This window comes from Hypanus sabinus, chromosome 5 (assembly GCF_030144855.1).
Source record: "Hypanus sabinus isolate sHypSab1 chromosome 5, sHypSab1.hap1, whole genome shotgun sequence".
NCBI classification, from domain to species: domain Eukaryota; kingdom Metazoa; phylum Chordata; class Chondrichthyes; order Myliobatiformes; family Dasyatidae; genus Hypanus; species Hypanus sabinus.
The window spans coordinates 103068880-103090647 of NC_082710.1; the positions used below are offsets into that span (position 1 = coordinate 103068880).

At 39.5% G+C, this 21768-nt stretch overlaps 1 protein-coding gene across 1 annotated transcript in view; it reads left to right on the forward strand.

The window, feature by feature from the left end:
- Positions 1-20037, forward strand: part of LOC132394300 (activin receptor type-2A-like) — a 141525-nt gene extending 121488 nt beyond the window's left edge. Inside the window, exons 10-11 of the mRNA XM_059970263.1 lie at positions 6818-6948; positions 14253-20037. Coding sequence (XP_059826246.1) covers positions 6818-6948; positions 14253-14447 — 326 coding nt within the window. The 3' untranslated portion in view covers positions 14448-20037. The remainder of the gene's footprint in view (positions 1-6817; positions 6949-14252) is intronic.
- The last annotated feature ends 1731 nt before the right edge of the window (positions 20038-21768 follow it).

Here is a 21768-nt window from a genome sequence, read left to right on the forward strand (position 1 = left end):
TTCATCCACATACTTTGTGCAATCAGACTGATTCTCTTGATGCTCAATTGGAAACTCACTCACATGTCAAAAAGGTTGAGGGTTCAAATCTCACTGTAGAGCCTTGAACACCAGAGTTGAGTTTGAGGCCAGTTCTCCATTATGATAATTGTTTTACTGGTTGAGTCATGTTTCTTTCACTTAGATGAAGTAGGGCAATTATTCCTGGCTAATATTTAATATTCAATCGTTTTTAAAAAATGACTGTCATTACTTGGTGAATATCAAAAGTCAGTGGAAGGTTGTCATACAGAAATTCATAGTTATATATCCTATATGTTTCCAGCAATAATTGCATGTTAACAGAGAATGCACTTAAGAATGTAGTTTTATTAGCTACAGTGCACATTGGGATAATTAAGGGTTGTGAAATAAGCAAGAGTAATGGAAATTTTTCTTTCTTGGCTCAAGCCCATGTCAACAGAATGTTCCAGCACAGAAAGCTACTAAGACAGCACTGCAATTAACTTGGTGTATTCATCAAAATATTGAAAAATAGAGAGTCAGATTCAGTTTATTTTTTATGCAGCAAGTTCTTTCACTTTCTACACAGAATTATACAGTTTAAAGAGCCATCCAACAAGCAGATAGTTTCCCTACCCCCAGCCCAACCACCATCTAATTGTAGAAAATAAGAATTATTGCTGAACACAGCCTTCTGTATTAGGTAATGAAAGTTGTTCAGGTTAGTGATTGCTATCCCAAGTCACATTCGTTCTTTTGGTTATCACCATGTTTAAACTTGAAGCATTTTTGTTATTTGTATAAGTGTGAGCTGTGTTGACCTATGAAATATACCAAGTACTACCATTTGACAATAATAATACAACATGCTTGAAGTCAATTCTATGTTAAAGAAATCACACCTCTAGTGCATTTACCTTTGTAAGCAGTTTCTCACCAGTTACCTTCGGAATGCAAGCTGGAGAAGCTCATGACTGAGGTCATTTTATGACTTCGGAAAGGCATAGATAGAGTAAACATGGAGTAGATGTTTCCCTATAGTGGGGGAGTCAAGGACCAGAGGGCACAGCCTCAGAATAGAAAGATGTCTCTTTAGAACAGAGATAAAGGGAAATTTCTTTAGTCAGAAGGTGGTGAATCTTTGCAGTTCATTGTCACAGGTAGTTGTGGAGCCCAAGGCTTTGGGTATATTTATAAGTGGAGGTTGATAAGTTCTTGATTAGTAAGGACGCCAGAGGTAGAAAGCAGGAGAATGAGGTTGAGAGGGATAATAATAATCCACAATAGAATGATGGAGCAGACTCGATGGGCCAAATGGCCTAACTCTGCTCTTGTGTCTTGGCCTTGTCTTATTCCAGGAAGAAAGAAAAATTCCTTCAGAGTACTTGAGTTTTTTTTGGTATACAGACTGTCATCAATCACCACTTCATTACTTTATAGATTTTAGCTGTGCATTTTCCAGAGTATAAATATGGATTTAACCATTAATGTGTCCTGAAAGGAGAGCATTCTACTGTTTACTTTTTAACTTGTTTTGTAAATGCACCTTATTATTTATTAGTTTATTTGTAGTGATGTTACTTTGTGTTGTGTGGGTGAGTTATATTTACTGTCTGGTGCACCTTGGTCCGGAGGAACATTGTTTTTTGTTTGGCGGTATACATGGGTACAGTTGAATGGCAGTGAACTGAAATTGAACTAGTACTATTATTTTAGATTTCCAATTATCTATAAATACTCAGTAAGCAAGCATTCAAGAAATTTGTGGCATCTTTTGCAAGTATACCTCTGAACTTGATGAAGACAGGTCAAAATAGCATGACTACTTTATTTCCCCATTTGTTGAGCAAGTGAACCTCGGTTGTGACTAGATTCAGTAAGCTCACTTAGTATAAACAAATAAAGAAAAATGCAAAATCTGTGATAATAATCAGATTTCAAAATGCTTTGACGGTGATTTGAATACTGGTCACCAAGAAGCTGGAGGAATGATGCAGCAGCAGTGAGAAAGGAAATAACAATAAATTTTCAAGGCAAATGGCAAGTGACTTGGAGGATGCTTGCAGGTGATCCAAGGTGATCTGACCAATTGGATGCAAGATCAACATAAAGTTAGGAGACACAGGGTAGTTGTGAAGGGATGTTTTTCTGGTTGAACATATATGACCATTAGTTTTGTAACTCCAAAACATTAAATTAATTCAAAGGTAGACACAGGAGTTTGAAATGTGAGTCTCGCTTCGTGTTTATTTTGAGCAAGGTGTGCATGTTTCGAATGCTAATGCGATAACGTATGTAATTCATGTATTCATACATATAACCTGTCCTGAATTGCTTTAACAATGCTTTATATATGTCTCTCTCTCTCTCCCTCTCTATGCTGAAATATTACAGCATTACACATTGAAATGCACAACTGTTGAGACCTTTTGTTTGTGATACGTATTATCAACTTAAACATGAGTGCAGGAGATATGGTTAGAACGTTTTGTGGATGACCCAAAAATTGTTGGTTTTACAGCTAGCAGGAAGATATACCTTGTATAGGATAACAGGATATAGATCAGATGTAAAGTGGCTGGAGCATAGGCTGAAGTAATTTTTAGCCTACTGGTGTACAGTGATGCATTTTACAATGTCAAATATGGGTAGAACATGCACGCTAAATGGTAGGACATGAAGAGATGAACAATGATATATGCTTGCTAGCCTTCATAGGTTAGGGCACAGAATGTGAATTGAGATATTATATGGCAACTTTACTAAATACTGGTTATGCTGTATTTGTAGTATTGTGTGTAGTTTTGGCTGCTACATGATAGGAATAATGTGGTTGTGCTGGAGAGAGGCAGAGAAGACTTACCAGGATGTTGTCTTGAATTAGATACAAGGAGAGATTTTATAGGCTGGGTTTTCCCTGGAGTAAAGGAGGTTAAGAGTGATCTGCCAGAAAATTATCAGAAGCATAAACAAGGTAGCTAAGGAGAATCTTGTTCCTATGGTAGGTAGCATAGCAAAATGCTTTACAGTACCAGCCACGGAGGTTCAATTCCCACCATTGACTGTAAGGAATGTGTGTGTTCTCCCCTGACCATGTCTGTTTCCTCCAGATGTTCCAATTTCCTCCCACAGTCCAAAGGCATACTGGTTGGTAGGGTAATCAGTCATTGTGAATTGTCCCATGAGTAGGCTAAGGTTAAATTGGGGGGCCTGCTGGGTGACCCGGCCCTAAGGGCCAGAAGGACCTATTCCATGCTGTATCTCAATAAATAAACAAACAAACTAACAAAGGTATCAAAAAATTAGAGCATAGATGAGAAGGTTTTTTAAATGGGATCTGAGGGGAATATTTTTACACAATGGTTGCTGCCTGGCACTTGGTGTTGGAGGATTATGGTGGAGTCGGATTGTATGTTTGAGGCATTCAGACTGGCAAAGAAGGACTTAAACCTAATGCAAATGGGACAAAGCAGCTAGCATGAATGTGGTGTGTCAAAGCCGTGTTCGTTGTTGTTAGAGCTTTATTGTCTCAGTGAGGACAATGAGATTGCAGTGCTGTTCCAGTCAGTGCTAAAGTAGCATGTTGTGTGTGTGGCCTCCGTCGGTCGTCGTCGACCATGTGTACTACGCCTCTGGTAGTCACTGAAGCGAAGTTGGAGTGGCCTGTCCAGGTCAGAGTTGATATGGAGATCCATCTGTTGCCCATGCAGTGGGACCCCCCCTCTCCACGCTGATGACAGGTCCAAAGAAACAACGAAAGTCAGTACAGTTTGGTGCCAGCAGCATCGCAGGAGTTGCCATGCCGGTGCTGGGTACAGCAGTCAGCTGCCCTCGGGACTCCAACTCCGTATTTTCCTCAGTGTTTACTCCCAAAGCCTTTCCTGTGAGCAGGTATAGCTGCAAGGCAGCGGAGGTTTGAAATCGGAGTTTCCCTCTCCTAGATGAGCTACCATCCGTGGTTAACGAGCCCCATCTGCCCAGAGCAACTGGTTTTAAGGTGGCCCGCCTTTGCCCCTTCTCCTGTCAGTGAGACCAGCTCCGCCGGGCATAAGAACTACGCCACATGTGAAGGCCAGGAGTTGGACGCACGCCATGAAGAGCATTTGTTTAGCAGTGGGAGCTTGTCTCCACTACCACCCTTGGGCTATGACTACCTTTAGAGCCAAAATAGCATACTGGCAATTCAATTACTAAAAACACAATGACTACATTTAAAATAATGTCAGAGTTATTTAGAATGACATCTAAGTTACAACTGAATTAAAAGCAAACAATTCTAAAATTAACAGCAACAGAGACTGCCAATTTTGAGTATTGCACATGCCCATGTTATAAAATCAATGATTAAATATGAAATAGCATCAGGAATTAAAGCTGAGATTTAAAAGAGCTCTGAACTCAAAGGAAGGTAGCTGTCGCATTACACCTAAATATCGCACATGCACATATATTGCGCTTTCAAATTGTTCATAGTGCCTGTGAACTATGCATGGTTGGGAGGAGGGCATTGTTCAGTTGCTTGGCTGTCATTGGGGAAAAAGCTGGTTTTCAGTCTGGATGTCTGCAGAGGTGTTTCTGTCAATCCTGCCAGATGGTAGAAGATTGAAAAGGCTTGTTTCTGTGCTGTGTGTCTGCCCTTTTAGCAATAGACTCATTAAGTATGTTAGCCTTCTCTGTCCTGGTAGTAGTGGTAGCTGGTTAGAAATTTGAAGTCTTGATAGATTACTCCAATATATCTTGTGAATGATAAACGTTTTATCTAAATGCCAGTTCTGGATAGTGTTATGGTGTTGAAGTTATTTGAGTAAATTGAGTTGTTCCCTCACAGTCTGGAGACGCTGAAAAGGCCTCCTGAAATGGCAGCTGCCTTACACAGTGCAGGAAGTGCAGGCTCTGAGCAGTTGACACAGTATTTATGGTTATTGTGACTGACACCCAACTTAGCTGATTGGCAAGGCATTCTATATTGCAGGTCACAGCAAAGGAATAACAGTTAGTAACCCAGAGGCCAGGGTCCAAGTCTCTGGCCTGGGGAAATTTAAATTCCTCAATTGCAGCTGAAGAATTTAAATTAGTTAATAATATAGAATTTTGCAAAGCAATGTCTTCTTCTGATCACCACACAGTAACAAAGACGTGATATCACCAGAGAGTATACAGAGGAGATTCACCAGGATATTGCCCTGAATGGAACATTTTGGTTGTGGGAGGCTGCAGAGGCCAGGTCAATTTTCCTTGGAGCAGCACAGGTTAAGAGTAGTTGTGCTTAATTTATAAATTAGTCATGAGGGGTATAGAAAGGATGAACTGCAGGAAATCACAGTAGGTAAAGCTAGAGGGCATTGTATATATGATAATAATAAACCAGTTCCAGAGTTAAAGTGAAAAGCTTGTCTTATAGGGCAAGGAAATTTCAGAAGGATCTGAGAGAGATCCCAGAAAGTCCTGGCATGCACTGCTTAAAAGTTCAAAGTAAATTTATTAATCAAAGTACATGAATGCCATGATATACTGCCTTGAGATTCATTTTCTTAAGGGCATTGACAGGAAAAATAAAAGAATACAATAGAATTAACAAAAAGCAATATATAAACAAAGACTGACAAACAACCAATATGCAAAAGAAAACAAACTGCAAATAAAAAATAATGCTGAAAACATGAGTTGTGAAGAGGAGATGTTCTCTGGTTTCCGAAAAATGCACAATCAAAAGGCCGCCTGAAAATTGAATCTGATAAGCGAACAGTTTTCCAAAATGCCCCCAGCTTGTGTTGCCTGTGTAGGAAATTTCCAAGGGTCTGACAGGTTAAATCCTTTGACCAACTGGCAGAGTAAAATTGAGCAAGGGAGACGGGGGAGGGATGGGGAAAGGCATGGCAAAAATGAAAAAGAAAAATCAACTCAAGCAAGTCATCAACATAAATGCAACCTTCATAATGTCACAGGAAAAGATCAGATCCACGAAACTGATGTATTTCCTCTGGGTAGGTAAATATTAAAGGATAAGGGGTAGTGCAGCTGGTAGAGCTGCTGCCTGGAAGTTCCACTGACCTAAAGATTGTATATTTTTGTTGTGACTTGTGTATGTTTTGTCCAGTTGCACCTGTTTTCTCCATATCCCGAATGCAAGTGGGTTGTCATCGTAAATTTTCGCTATTGTAGCTGGATGGTAGAATCTGGGGGCAGTTAATGGAAAAATGTGGAGAGGATAAAAAAATGGGATTAATAAAAACACGTGCTTGATGTAGGCTCAGGGTAGATGGGTCTGTTACCATGCTGGGTATTTTCTCACTTGTAGTTGGTATTTCCCTTTTCATTTTTTGCCATGTCTGCCTTTTTGCTCAATTTTATCCTTTCAGTTGTTCAGAGGATATTAAGCTGTCAGTACCTGTGTATTTACCCACAAACGCATAACTACATTTTGCTTATTAGCAAGTTGTGCATATTTTATATATTTTGCATCTTGGTATTTTTCTTGAGTATCTTCAAATCTGATATTAGCAGTCATGATTTCCAAATTCAGGCTTAAAACCTCCTTCTCATGATTACTAAGTAATTATTAAAGTGCAAAAAACATTCTTTGATTCACTTAAAAATATTTCCTTTGCAAGTTCATTATGATGAGGATTTTTCAGGACATCATCTTCATTTATCCAGAGATATTCTATTTTGAAGTTTGCTAAATGATTTCAGGATCTGGTTAAGTATTACTACATTACCTTAATTACTATATTACCAATCCTTAAGCCAGCATAAATGTATTCCTGCTTTTATTTAAAACTATCAATTGATGTACTCTTTGTTTGACCCTCAGGACCAGTAGATGAATATATGTTGCCATTTGAAGAAGAAGTGGGACAGCATCCATCCCTTGAAGATATGCAAGAGGTGGTTGTGCATAAGAAGATGAGGCCTGTTTTTAGGGAATATTGGCAAAAGCATGCTGTAAGTATTTATTTGTAGATCATCAGAATCGGGTTTAGTATCACTGGCATAAGTTGTGAAATTAGTTGCTTTTGTGGCAGCAGTACAATGCAATACATAATAGAAAATAGCACAAATTACAGTAAATATATATATATTACAAAAATAGAAATAAAAATTGGTGAGCTGCTGTTCATGGGTTCAATGTCCATTCTGAAACCGGATGGCAGAGGGGAAGAAACTGTTTCTGAACCGCTGAGTGTGAGCCTTCGGTTTTTTGTAACTCCTCCCTGATGATAGTAATGAGAAGAGGGTGTGTCATGGATGAAGGGGGCCCTTAATGATGCATGCCACTTTTCTGAGGCCTTACTCCTTGAAGCTGCGTTGGATACTATGGAGGCCAGTGCCCATGATGGACCTTGCTAGTTTACAACTCTCTGCAGCTTATTTCAATCCTGAACAGTAGCCCCCCCCCCCCCCCCCAACAGCCCTCTGTAGATGCTGCTTGACTTGCTAAGGTCCTCCAGTCTTTTGTGTTGTCTCATATGCCTCAAAAATTTGAAGTGCTACAGCACTCGTAAGTCTTGTTCCCTGCCATTTAAAAGAAGCTCAGTCTGAATATTTTTAAGTGCATGTTTTGGAATCAATGGGCAGCATTATGGAAGATGAGCTGATGCTATTTAATAGAGTCTTAGTACTGTCTGCAGTCCTGGACATGTATCCATGAGACACGAGGTCTGTTCCCTCCATGACAAGCTAGAGAGTCAAAACTCTGTTAATTAAATCATTTTGGATACCAAGGTGTTAGATTTTGTAATTCCAAAACATGGAACCAGAAATAACATGTATTCTAGTTTCATGTTTACTTCAGCAAGGCGTGCACTTGTAATGTGGAGACATGACGACATATGACATTCATGTACTATTATATATAACTAAAGAATTGGGTAAACAACAAAGAGAGCTTTATCAAACAGTATACTTACAATGTTACTGAAATACTGAATACACAGCACTCCTCCTGCCTAACTATAAATTAACTCAATATAGATTGCATCAAGGTTAGTTAAGAAGGTTCAGTCGTTAGGTATTAATGCTGGAGTAATAAAACGGATTCAACAGTGGCTAGATGGGAGATGCCAGAGAGAAGTGGTGGATAATTGTTTATCGGGATGGAGGCCGGTGACTAGCGGGGTGCCTCAGGGATCTGTTTTGGGCCCAATGTTGTTTGTAATATACATAAATGATCTGGATGATGGGGTGGTAAATTGGATTAGTAAGTATGCCGATGATACTAAGGTAGGGGTTGTTGTGGATAATGAGGTGGGTTTTCAAAGCTTGCAGGGAGATTTATGCCGGTTAGAAGAATGGGCTGAATGTTGGCAGATGGAGTTTAATGCTGAGAAGTGTGAGGTTCTACATTTTGGCAGGAATAATCCAAATAGAACATACAGGGTAAATGGTAGGGCATTGAGGAATGCAGAGGAACAGAGAGATCTAGGAATAACAGTGCATAGTTCCCTGAAGGTGGAGTCTCATGTAGATAGGGTGGTGAAGAAGGCTTTTGGAACGCTGGCCTTTATAAATCAAAGCATTGAGTACAGAAGTTGGAATGTAATGTTAAAATTGTACAAGGCATAGGTAAGGCCAAATTTAGAATATTGTATGCAGTTCTGGCCACCGAATTATAGGAAAGTTATCAATAAATTAGAGAGTACAGAGACGATTTACTAGGATGTTACCTGGGTTTCAGCACTTAAGTTACAGAGAAAGGTTGAACAAGTTAGGTCTCTATTCATTGGAGCGTAGAAGGTTGAGGGGGGATTTGATCGAGGTATTTAAAATTTTGAGAGGGATAGATAGAGTTGACGTGAATAGGCTGTTTCCATTGAGAGTAGGGGAGAATCAAACGAGAGGACATGAATTGAGAGTTAGGGTCAGAAGTTTAAGGGAAACACGAGGTGTTATTTCTTCACTCAGAGTGATAGCTGTGTGGAATCAGCTTCCTGTAGAAGTAGTAGCCAGTTCAGTTGTGTCATTTAAGGTAAAATTGGATAGGTATATGGACATGAAAGGAGTAGAGGGTTTTGGGCTGAGTGTGGGTAGGTGGGACTTGGTGAGATTAAGAGTTCGGCACGGACTAGGAGGGCTGAGATGGCCTGTTTCTGTGCTATGATTGTTATATGTTATATGGTTATCACAACTTGTATACGTATATGATAGATACAGTAAAATCTGAAATACAACTACTATTAAGGCATCCACGGTATAATAAACTTTCAGTTGTCCTATTCTGGCCTAGAGATTAAATTGCTGTTGAAGATTTTTTCCTCTAGTGAGATGTCTTTTTTCGTGATAAGGGGGTCAATCTGCTTGGCAGGTGAGAGTTATGGCTGTGAAACTATCTTGGGTACCAGTGTCTCCTCTGCAGTGGTTGTAGGAGTTGGCTCTGGAACTGCAGAAAGTGATTCTGAGAGTTCTGGACACCTTTTCTCTGGATGTTTTGGCATCCCAAACAGTGCATTGCAAGCTCCTCGATTTGCTAATCTATCCTAGGCCACCAAACAAAGCTTTGAGCCAATGCTTTCATTTTGCCCACACCTAGATGACTGGCATGTAACTACTCCAACACTTTAGCTCTCAATTTGGATGGTGCAATAACTCACAATCCCCACATAATACAACAACAAACTAGCTCAAGTTCCTTCTGATGCTGGTAAAAATGGGGGAATTGGAATTTCTGTTGCACATTCCAACCGTTTCGAGTTGCCATGTAGACCTGATACAGTGTGGGCTCTTTTCTGTTTCCCTTTGGATCATCTCTGCTGTAATAGGGAGACTATCAATTTGCATTAGAGAGAACACATCAGAGGAGTGTCTTAAGTATATTTTTCAGGTATTTCCTTTTCCAAAGTAAAAGGGACAATCCACCAGCATTTCCATGATTAGTTGCCCTCTTGAATTCAATCTTGTTATTCACACTTGTTGCATCACACTCGTAAGCCATAGTTGTCAAATCTTTTACACACTGTCTTGAGATTTTGGAGATGTTCCTTGCCACCCTTAACAATAATAATGATGTTGTCCAGGTAACACCGAGTGCGGGGGCCAATGTCTACTTTACCAAAGTGTTTCTCTCCAGAAAGGTTTGCAAAGACAACCTCCACCCTGGGCAGAGGATATTAATCTATTTTCAGTACTGGGTTGATGGTGACCCTTAAAATTACCACAGACTATGACAGATCTATTCTTCTTGGCTACTTAGAACGACTGGTGTTGCCCATGGGCACCACTCAATTTTGGAAAGAATTCCTTCAGCCTCCATACAATCTAGCTCACTGGCTCACTTTATCATGGATGATATAAGGAAGTGAATGGGCTTTGTAAAACTTGGGTATTTCATTGTCATTTAACACTATTTTACCCTTGGTATGTTTGAGTTTTCCAAAGCCATCCTTGCACTCTGCTGTGGCATCATCCAGTACCTTTCTTAATTTACTTTCAATAAATAATAGGTGCAGAAGTAGACCATTCAGCCCTTCGAGCCTGCACCGCCATTTTGAGATCATGGCTGTTCAACTACTATCAATACCTGGTTCCTGCCTTGTCCCCATATCCCTTGATTCCCCTATCCATAAGATACCTATCTAGCTCTTTCTTGAAAGCATCCAGAGAATTGGCCTCCACTACCTTCCAAGGCAGTGCATTGCAGACCCCCACAACTCTCTGGGAGAAGTAGTTTTTCCTTAACTCTGTCCTAAATGACCTACCTCTTATTCTCAAACCATGCCCTCTGGTACTGGACTCTCCCAGCATCCTGCCTCTATCTTGTCCAATCCCTTAATAATCTTATATGTTGCAATCAGATCCCCTCTCAATCTCCCTAATTCCAGCATGTACAAGCCCAGTCTCTCTAACCTCTCTGCGTAAGACAGTCCGGACATCCCAGGAATTAACCTCGTGAATCTACGCTGCACTTCCTCTACAGCCAGGATGTCCTTCCTTAACCCTGGAGACCAAAACTGTACACAATACTCCAGGTGTGGTCTCACCAGGGCTCTGTACAAATGCAAGAGGATTTCCTTGCTCTTGTACTCAATTCCCTTTGTAATAAAGATCAACATTCCATTAGCCTTTTTTATTGCCTGCTGCACTTGCTCATTCACCTTCAGTGACTGATGAACAAGGACTCCTAGATCTCTTTGTATTTCTCCCTTACCTAACTCTACACCGTTCAGATAATAATCTGCCTTCCTGTTCTTACTCCCAAAGTGGATAACCTCACACTTATTCACATTAAACGTCATCTGCCAAGTATCTGCCCACTCACCCAGCCTATCCAAGTCACCCTGAATTTTCCTAACATCCTCATCACATGTCACACTGCCACCCAGCTTAGTATCATCAGCAAATTTGCTGATGTTATTTTCAATGCCTTCATCCAAATCGTCGACGTAAATTGTAAACAGCTGTGGTCCCAATACCGAGCCCTGTGGCAGCCCACTAGTCACCATCTGCCATTCCGAGAAACACCCATTCACCGCTACCCTTTGCTTTCTATCTGCCAACCAGTTTTCTATCCATGTCAATGTCTTCCCCCCCAATGCCCTGAGCTTTGATTTTACCCACCAATCTCCTATATGGGACCTTATCAAATGCCTTCTGAAAATCAAGGTACACTACATCCACTGGATCTCCCCCGTCTAACTTCCTGGTTACATCCTCGAAAAATTCCAACAGATTAGTCAAGCATGATTTACCCTTGGTAAATCCATGCTGGCTCGGCCCAATCCTATCACTGCTATCTAGATATGCCACTATTTCATCCTTAATAATGGACTCTAGTATCTTCCCCACCACCGATGTCAGGCTGACAGGTCGATAGTTCTGTTTTCTCCCTCCCTCCTTTCTTAAAAAGTGGGATAACTTTAGCCATTCTCCAATCCTCAGGAACTGATCCTGAATCTAAGGAACATTGGAAAATGATTACCAATGCATCCGCAATTTCCAGGGCCACCTCCTTTAGTATCCTAGGATGCAGACCATCTGGACCTGGGGATTTGTCAGCTTTCAGTCCCATCAGTCTTCTCATCACCGTTTCCTTCCTAATGTCAATCTGTTTCATTTCCTCTGTTACCCTATGTCCTTGGCCCATCCATACATCTGGGAGATTGCTTGTGTCTTCCTTAGTGAAAACAGATCTAAAGTACTAATTAAATTCTTCTGCCATTTCTCTGTTTCCCATAACAATTTCACCCAATTCATTCCTCAAGGGCCCAACATTGTTCTTAACTATCTTCTTTCTCTTCACATACCTAAAAAAGCTTTTGCTATCTTCCTTTATATTCCTGGCTAGCTTGCGTTCGTGAAGTTCTTTCAATTGACTCTGTTGCAGAGGATGCAAATAGTGGATGGATCTCCAATGAATTTGTAGTAGTTTCAGCCAGTCACAGCCCCGCAACGCTGGCCCTCCTGTTTGTATCACATATAAACTTGTTTTGTGTTTATTTTGCAGTTATGAATCTCATTTCCACAGGAGTTACCTTTTCTCTAGTTTTTAGTTGGATATCTGCAGGCTTCAGTTCAGTATCTTTAAAATGCTGTTCAAACACATTTTGGGGAAAAACTGAAATAGCCGAGCCATTGTCCATTCCATTATAATTAATTTGCCGTTCTCTTCTGTTGTCAGCCCTACTGCTTGTCACATGCAAGTTCTCACATTGTAAATCTCAAGGCCATCCAGTCATTCTCATCATTATCAGACTTTTCATCAATACCATGCAGATTAGTGCTCTTTTTCTTGTCCCCGTGCAGCATATTTATTTTTATCTACCTGACATACTGTTTGTACATGTTATAATTTTGTGGTATTTTCTGCAAGTTTCAACTTTAAACCTGCATTGGTCTGGTGTATGTGAGCCCCTGCCACAATGGTAACACTACTTGTTCAGCCAAGCAAGTTTCTGTGTAGACATTACAATTTCTGACTGCAACTCAATTGTGTCTCTGCCTGCTGATTCCATTGATACATTAATTTTAACTGCTTCTTTAAATGAGTTTTACTTCAGTTAGGAGCTGTTTTTGAATGTTGTCTTGCAAGATTCCACAAACTAAGCAACTCTTAATGCAACAATCACTGAACTGAACTCAGACAACTTGTTCAATTCAGGCAGATACGCTGAAATGGACTCTCCTTCCTTTTTGTTTCCCTTATGAACCCTTAAGCATTCTGCAATAACAGTGGTTTTGGTTCAAAAATTTCCTGCATTACTTTCATGATATCAGCAAAGCTCATTTCGGCTGGTTTGATTGGAGCTGTTAAATTTCTAAGCAAAGTGTATTCTCTTCCACCTTGTACACTCAGCAAAACTTGCACTAACTTCACAATGGCTTTTGTAACTTGCTTGAACATACTGTATTAGTTAGTTCTGTATACAGCAGCCAGTTATCTTTTGTGCAGTTGAACATATCCATCTTTCTGAGGTAGCCAGCTATCTTGGCTTTTTTTAAAATTTATTATCAGTTGGTATTCACTGTTTATGAACCCATGAATTCATACATTTTCTGCCTTTTTTTTAAACTTGACTGGCTTTATCCCCCTCCAAATAAACTAAGTACTGTGTTTTTTTTAAACTCAAGTATCTCACTGTGCTTTTATTTTACTTTTAATGTGTTGCTGAACTTCAACAGGAAAGTAGGTAGTCATCTCAGGTTTATTTAAAACTTCCGTATCACCACTGTTATGCTTTGTAATTCCAAAACATAACTAATTAAAAGAAAACATGGAACCGGGAATAAGGTGTATGCTCAAAGTTTTTACATGAGTAAGGTATGCATTTAGTATATGATGGCATGCCATTCATGTACTTTTATATATAACCTGTAATGAATTATGTAAACGATGAAGAATGCTTAACCAAAATTTACAATATTATTCAAAAATTACTGAAATATCAAATACACAATATAAGACAATATCAATAATGTGACTGTGAAACAAGTACATGTCATAAAACCCAATCTGGTTCGGCATACTTTGGATAGATTTTGCTGCTCTTTTTTTCTCACCCCTCATATTTATGCCTGTATTGCATCACGTGGCTCCTGAAGTTCATCTATATAGGAGCCTAGTGAAGCATTGCAAAGTGATTTATATTGGAACCCACTGGCACCTTTGTTTTAATACAATAAGCTGAACTTTTTTCCTCAGGATGACCAATTTAGTCTTTTATTATATTACTATATTTATAATACTTTTAAGTTTTTCTCCTGAGTTTGTTCATTCATTGAACATTTTTCCAATGTGTTTACTTTTCCTGTCATAGGGAATGGCCATGTTGTGTGAGACAATAGAAGAATGTTGGGATCACGACGCAGAAGCAAGACTGTCAGCAGGTTGTGTCGCAGAACGTATCACTCAAATGCGAAGACTTGTGAGCACAATTACTACAGACAACATAGTGACAGTAGTCACTATGGTTACAAATGTTGACTTTCCACCCAAAGAATCTAGCCTATGATGGTTTCAGCTGTCATAAACCAGACCATCAGACTCTGCAGTAGAGCTGCTATCTCCTGAATTTATTTCACTGGTTACAACAAACAATTCAGTATCTTGTCCTTACGCACTTAACAGAACTGATAGCCATTGCAGTGGCAAGTGGACAATGGAGGCAACAGGTACTACAGTCAGTGAGTCAGTCAGAGGTGATGTTGAAGATAAGTGATTGTTGGAAAGATCACTTGCTAATTCATTACGCATCACTCTGGATACTGGAAGGTAACTCTTTACTTCCAGCAAATAAAGCTAAGCGTGCGTCAAACGTCGCTCTCAAATTTGACAGCGTGCGCTTAAGTGAAAGGAGTGCATCAGATAACTGGCTTATCATTGGAGATGTCTCAGTCACTCAGATGGGTTACTGTTAATTTTTAACAATAGTACATTTGATTTCAGAAAGAAGTGCGATTCATTTTTATTGCATTTAGTATTTGCGTTCACAAAGAACTATTGTAATGCCAATATGACATAGCTTGTGAATGTTCAGTGTGCTGCTGTTATACGTATAAACAAATCAAGGTTTTTTGGGACATAGCAAAGAAGCTTCAAGCATTACATTGTAACCATAAACCTCCCTCAACAAGGTATACCTCAGTTTCCATATTTGATAAACTATATTAGAAATTTTAGTTTAACACTAACTGACTTTAATTGACAGTTGACCTTAATGTGATCCGTGTATTAATTCACTACAATTTAAAAAGAGTAAACTATACCTTTCTATGCCAATGGGAGAAGGCTGTTCAAAAAAGTGCTTCTGCCTTGTTGTACATGCTCCAGGTAATTTTTATCATGCAGTGGTCCGCTTTTAATAGCTCCTTTGCTACGCGAAGCTTTGGAAATATCTTTTTGCCCGAAATTGGCTTTCATAAGCACTTATTTTAGTTTTGCTGTGTCTGTAGAGAGTTCTAAGATTTACGCATGCTTTTCTGTTTTTAAATTTGCAAGATATAGTTAACACTGGAGGTGTTTTTTAAAAATTTGAATGCTTTTATTTTGGAAAGTAATATATCCTTTCATTTTCTTTCATTACACATGTAAAGTGATTTTACATACCTATTATAAATGCAGTCATTAATCTACTGTGTCACTACCAACATAACCTCAGGAATTTGTTACCTGAAACCCTCTCTGTTTTGAGTTGTGGTGACAATCCTACACTAATCTCGGTGCCATTTCAGTAAACCTAGGAAAACTTACAAGGCAACACAGTTTTTTGTTTTAAAGAAATAATATATGCAATGGATACATAAACAGCTGACAGGTACTAACTTCTGCTCCTCTGTATTACAACAGTTTTATACTTTTTGCAAACTGACATGTCAAAATTCACCACTGCATTTGCTGCTCAGTTTACCTATTCAGGGCCAGGGTTCAATTACATTTAACCAAGTGTAAACCATGCATTGCATTGGTGCAGGTTTCCTAGATGCCTCAGTACAAAACTGTATAATGTGGGTGATCACCAAGACCAATAGACCGCCACCGACTGCAAGTAGTGATGAGGTGCCAAATGTTCTGGATAGATGACACTAAAGTCTTTCCTACATTTCTGCCAACTTTACAGTAGGATCACTCATCAGGCTATATTTAAGAGTATTATAAGAAATTTCCTCAATTATGGTTAACTTCATTTTGAGAATAATTATTGTAAATGAATGGAAAAAAAAAGAAGTCACGTTTTAAAAAGTCTCAGTATTCTAAGGGGGGTGAGTAACCAGCTAGAAGTTAAACACAATGGTACCAATGACATAGTAGAGAAAAGGATGAGATCCTGCAAAATAAATTTAGGGATGTAGGTAGTAGATTAAATATTAGAATCTGAAAGGTTGTAATCTCTGGGTTGCTTCCAGTATCTTGGACTACCAAGTGCATGAATAGGAGAGTACATCAGAAGAATGGATAGCTAAAGGGAGAAGGGAGGTCTTTGGATTTTTGGGTCATTAACATATGTGGGATCAGTACAGAAGGATGGGTCGCACCTGAATCAGAATGGGCCCAAAATCCTTGAGAGTTTTTCTCATGCTTTCGGAAAGGTCCTAAACTAATTTAGTAGGGGAGTCGAATGCAAAAGGATTGCAGAGCTGTGAGGGAGTATACAAGAATAACTAGATCTGCCTTGTAAGCGGAAGGCCTGATGAGTTAAATTGCATTGAATTTGCTGTAAGGAGTTTAACTGGTACTTGGGGTTGCAGTATTGTAGCTGTCACCGGGACATTGTTGAAGTAGGAGCAAAATTGGCATCTCCATGTTCCAGGGTATAGAACCTTCAGGCATGGTGAGGTGCAGAGGGGGATATAAAAGAGGAGTAGGTATTGCAGTGATGATTAATGACACTGTCACAGCAATAATAAGGCAGGATATCTTAGAAAAATCTGCAAATCTGCCAAAGAGTGATACAGCATGGAAGCGTTCCAACCACAGCATCCTCCCTGCAAGCGCTTCTCCTCTGTGTAGCTATCAAAGTGCCTCTAGAATTGTGCAATTGTAACTTCCAAGGGCAGCTTCCTTTTTACCAGATGCTCACTACCCTCTGTGTAAAGAAACTACTTCTCAGGTTTCTTTTTAAATCTCCCCCTTATCTTGTATCTGTGCCCTCCAGTTTTGGACTAAAAAAATACAGAATATTTTAACCCAAAACATAAACTTCTGGGAGAAAATATTATGACTGCCCACCTTGCACATTCCCCTCATAATTTATTAAGCTTCTGAGGTCACTGCTTCCCCCCCCCCCCCCACTCTCCTGCACTGCAGGAATTAATGATCCAGCATGGTCAACCTCTCCCAATAACTAATATCATCTTGTCCAAGCAGCATCCTTGTAAATTTCTTCTGTGCTCTCTCCAGCTTGACAATGTCTTTCCTACAACAGGGTGATCAACACTGTTCACAGTGCTCCTTGTGTGACCTTGTATAACTGCAACATACTGTCTCTATTCTTGAACCTGATGCCCTGACCAGGCCAGCAAGATAAATCCTTTCATTGCTACTTTCAACTTTTGCTCTTCTACTCCCAGGTTCCTCTGGTCCACAACACGTGGAACCCTATCATTCTTTGTATAAGTAAAATGCTGGTTTGGCTGTCCAAAATGCATCACCTCACACTTGGATGTTAAAATCCACTTGCCATTCCTTATCTTGATCAGTTTGGGAGATGGACTGTCTGTTCATTGTAACCTACTTCACTATCAACACATCCCAGTTTAGCCCACTAATCGTGCTATATGCATTCATATCCAAATCATTTACATAAATAATAACCGGTCAAACACTGACACCTGGGGCACTTCACTTGTCACAGGCCTTCAGTCAGAGTTTCAAGAATCAACCATCAACTTCTGCTTCCAATAATCAATCCAGTTCTGAATCCGCCTTGCTAGCTCCCCCCGAATCCCAGGGAACCTAACCTTACACAGCAACTCACTCAAAATGCTGGAAGAACTCAGCAGGTCAGGCTCTGGAAAAGAGTATCTATGTAACGAGTCCTGAAGAAGGGTCTTGGCCTGAATTGTCGCCTGATAACTCTTTTCCATAGATGCTGCCTGACTTGCTGAGTTCCACCAGCTTTTTTTGTGTGTTGCTCTGGATTTCCAACTTCTGCAGATTTTCTTGTAATCATCATTCACCTGTATGATGAAGCTGGGCAATTGGATGAAGTACCAGTGGACACAATGACAACTGTGCAAGTTTCAAATTAATTATGGAAAGGAGAAAGGACAGTCTTGAATTTCTGGCACTAAATTAGGGGAAGGTTAATTTCAACAAAATCCTGCTATTTGTGGGTTGGTCTACATCGGGCAAATGGCATCATAAAAGTGAGTGAAAGTTCAAGTCCAACATGTTCCTGTAGAAGTGATGTGAATGGACCTCAAAGATTTTACGAAGAAAGAAAGGTAGGATAGGGTAGTTTTAGAGTATAGAAAATAGGGAAGGCTCTTTGGGAGACAGTGACACAGACAAGGGTGTTTAAGAATTTTTGAGGAACATGAAATATCACTGGCAAATGAGATCAAGGAAAAACCCTAAAGCATCTTTAAGCATATTTAGATTAAGACCATAGCCAGAATGGAAATGAGAATGGGGTGTCTCGGGTATTGAATAAGACTGACAGTCTAGGTTTGTTTTCCTTGCAGCAAAGAAGGCTGTGTGGAGGCTAATAGTGAGGAAGATAGTAGTAAGTTTCTTCCCTGTGTAAAGATAGCTATAACCAGAAGGCGCAGGTTTAAGGTGAGAAGCAAGAGTTTTAGAGGGGATCTTTCCATCCAGAGAGTAGTTACCTTTTGGAAGCGATTTCCTGAGAAGGATGGTCCAAGAATCATAAAATCTTACAATTCCAAAGCACCTGATTTTTAAAAACTTGAGCACAAGCTAATATTTTCTCAAGTTTTTTAAAAAATATTCTTGGTACTTGCTATCATTAGTCCCTGAATTTTAGCACCAGTGGCTTCTCTCACAAGCTTGCTTCAGTTGGTGTACTGTAAACAGCAACATTGCAGAACAGCAATAACCTTCAGGTATCTCAGATTAGAAGTAGAATGATAAGGCTATGCAAACTTTAAAAAAAAATCAAAAATTTTGCTGTACATGTGTTTTATTATAAACGGGTTATTCACCAATGAAAATTTAGGAATAACATTTCTAACTTTCAGGTAATTTCAATTTATTTTTGCAACAGTTTTCCTCCCTATTGCAAGGTTTTTTTTTACCAGAAGTATAAAAGTTTTTTTTTACCAGAAGTATAAAAGTTTTTTTTTAATTTAAAAATCAAGCACTCTCTGGATTAATATGCATAAAACAAGTGCTTGTTTTTAACATCAAATTGCTTAATATACTGAAATTTTATTATGCATTGGCTCAGACAAGAAAATTGTGGTGTCAATACAGGAAAATCTGTCCCCATATCTCAAACAGAGAGGGAATAAAGGGCAAATGCAATGGTGTATATATTCTACATGCCCACTTGTACAGCCATCGTCAACTGGTGCCCATCTCAAAAAACACAAGTCAATTTTTCTGCCGGGAGGATTTTTCTCTACTGGGCACTTGTTCTACGGAGTGTGGTTTGTATCATTCATCCACATAGAAATTGCAATTACTTACATAGCTGTGATTTGGTAATGTTTTAAATGTCAAGTCTTTCCGTGCAGCCTACAGCGTTGCCTGAAAGGGGGTGAATTTGTTAATTATGCAATATAATCATTATTACTATGTTGAAATATTTTTTGACCTCTCAATTTGTGGAGCGAATGATACAAATGCCATTCTATTATTAAGTGTTGCTTACCTCAGAACTTGCCAACACGGTTCTTTAAGCAGTTTGTGATACACATACCTCTAAACAGTTGTTTGTTTTTGTCTGTATCAATGTACTGTGCATTTGTGGGCACAAATTACTGTAATTCTCGATATGTACTTGGGGTTTTTGTTTTGAAATTATCCAGCAAATGAAGGCCTAGGAATGGCCTGGTTGGAAAGATGGGAGAAAGTGTTGAATACTGTACAGGAATACTTGCTGTTCCCCATAAGAATAAACTATATAGTGACTGCTGTGTGACATGCATACATTCTATCCATAAAGTGAAGTGTACTTGCTGATATCTAATATGTTTTTAAAATTTTAATATATTAGAGTATGCTTAATTTCCACAGGAGACAATCCAGAGGAAATGCTGTGTTATTTGGCATTCTTGTTCATTTTGTGTCCTTCATGGATTAGTAAAGAGCTATTTGCAAAAAATGTTAATTACATACAGTCAATGGCTACTTTATTAGGTACCTCCTATGACTAATAAAGTTGCCAGTGAGTGTACTGTATGTTTGTGTTCTGCTGTAGCGCATCCACTTCAAAGTCTGAGGTGTTGTGCTTTCAGATGCGCTCTTCTGCATACCACTGCTGTAATGTATGGTTATTCGAGTTAGTCACCTTCCTGTCAGCTTGAACTGGCCTGGCCATTCTCCTCTGACCTCTCCCAGTAACAAAGTATTGTCATCCGCAGAACCACCGATCACTAGATTTTTTTTCCGCACTATTCTCTAGAAACTCTAGAGACGTGCACGGAAATCCCAAGAGATCAGCAGTCTCGGTGATGCTCAAATAGCTCTGCCTGGTACCACCAATCGTTCCATGGTCAAAGTCACAATTGCTTTCCCATTCTGATGTTTGCTCTGAACAACAATTGGACCTCTTGACCTTGTCTGCATGCTTTTATACATTGAGTTGCTTCCACACGATTTGCTGATTAGATATTTGCATTAATGAGCTGGTCTACCTAATGAAGTGGCCATGTGTATGTGTGCCTGAAGTGCTGGTCGAGGACCGCTTATAACAAAGAAATGACTGACTACATCCTCATTATGTTCAGTAACTTTAAGATTATCAATTTTCCCCCACTGTCAGCTCTCCGGGAGTTATTGACGAGAGATCCACTCAGCCATCCACATGCAGTCATACCAGTAGCAATTTACAGTCCCAATATGTAATATTGATGCAAAGACTTCTCTTAATTTACAAGGCACAAGGGAGTGATCGACTATTCTCCACTTGCCTGAAAGAGCGCAGTTCCAATGACCATCAAAGGTCAATGGATGTGGGTTTGAAGAGAAATTTGGATAAATACATGGATGGAAGGTGCAGGCTGATGGGATTAGGCAGAATTACAGTATGGCACAGACTAGATGGTCCATAGGACCTGATTCTGTGCTGGGGTACTCGATGGCTAAAGCTCAGCATAATCCAGAACAAAGCTGCACATTATGTTCTTGCCTTGTTCACAATCTTAAAGTTCACCCTTATATCACTATTATCCTCAAAGTGCATTGTAGAAAATAGCTGGGTACTTTTGACAGCATCATCCAAGCCTGGGACTGCTGTTGAGGACAATGGGAGATTTATAGAGCACCCAAAGCTGGAAAGCTCAGCTTGTATGTCAACTTGCACATTGTCACGACTTGGAAATATGTTATCATTCCTTCACTGTCACTACATCAAAACCTTGCAACTTCTCACCTAGCAATGTTTGTAAATCCCTTCACCCCACTGACTGGCAGTTGAGAGGCAATTGGGATGGGCTAGAAATACCTGTGATTATCCACGTCTCAAAAAAACACTTTAAGGGGAAAAAATCAGCAGTTAAACTCCAAAACACTTGGACTTGTTCTCAAAAGATTCTAAACAAAAATATCTAACAATTATAAAATAAAAATCTGGAACTGTATTTTAGCCCTATAATGCCTATCAAAAAATTGTTGTACAGGAGTTTGGAGCTGAGAGGGAAAATGGGTCA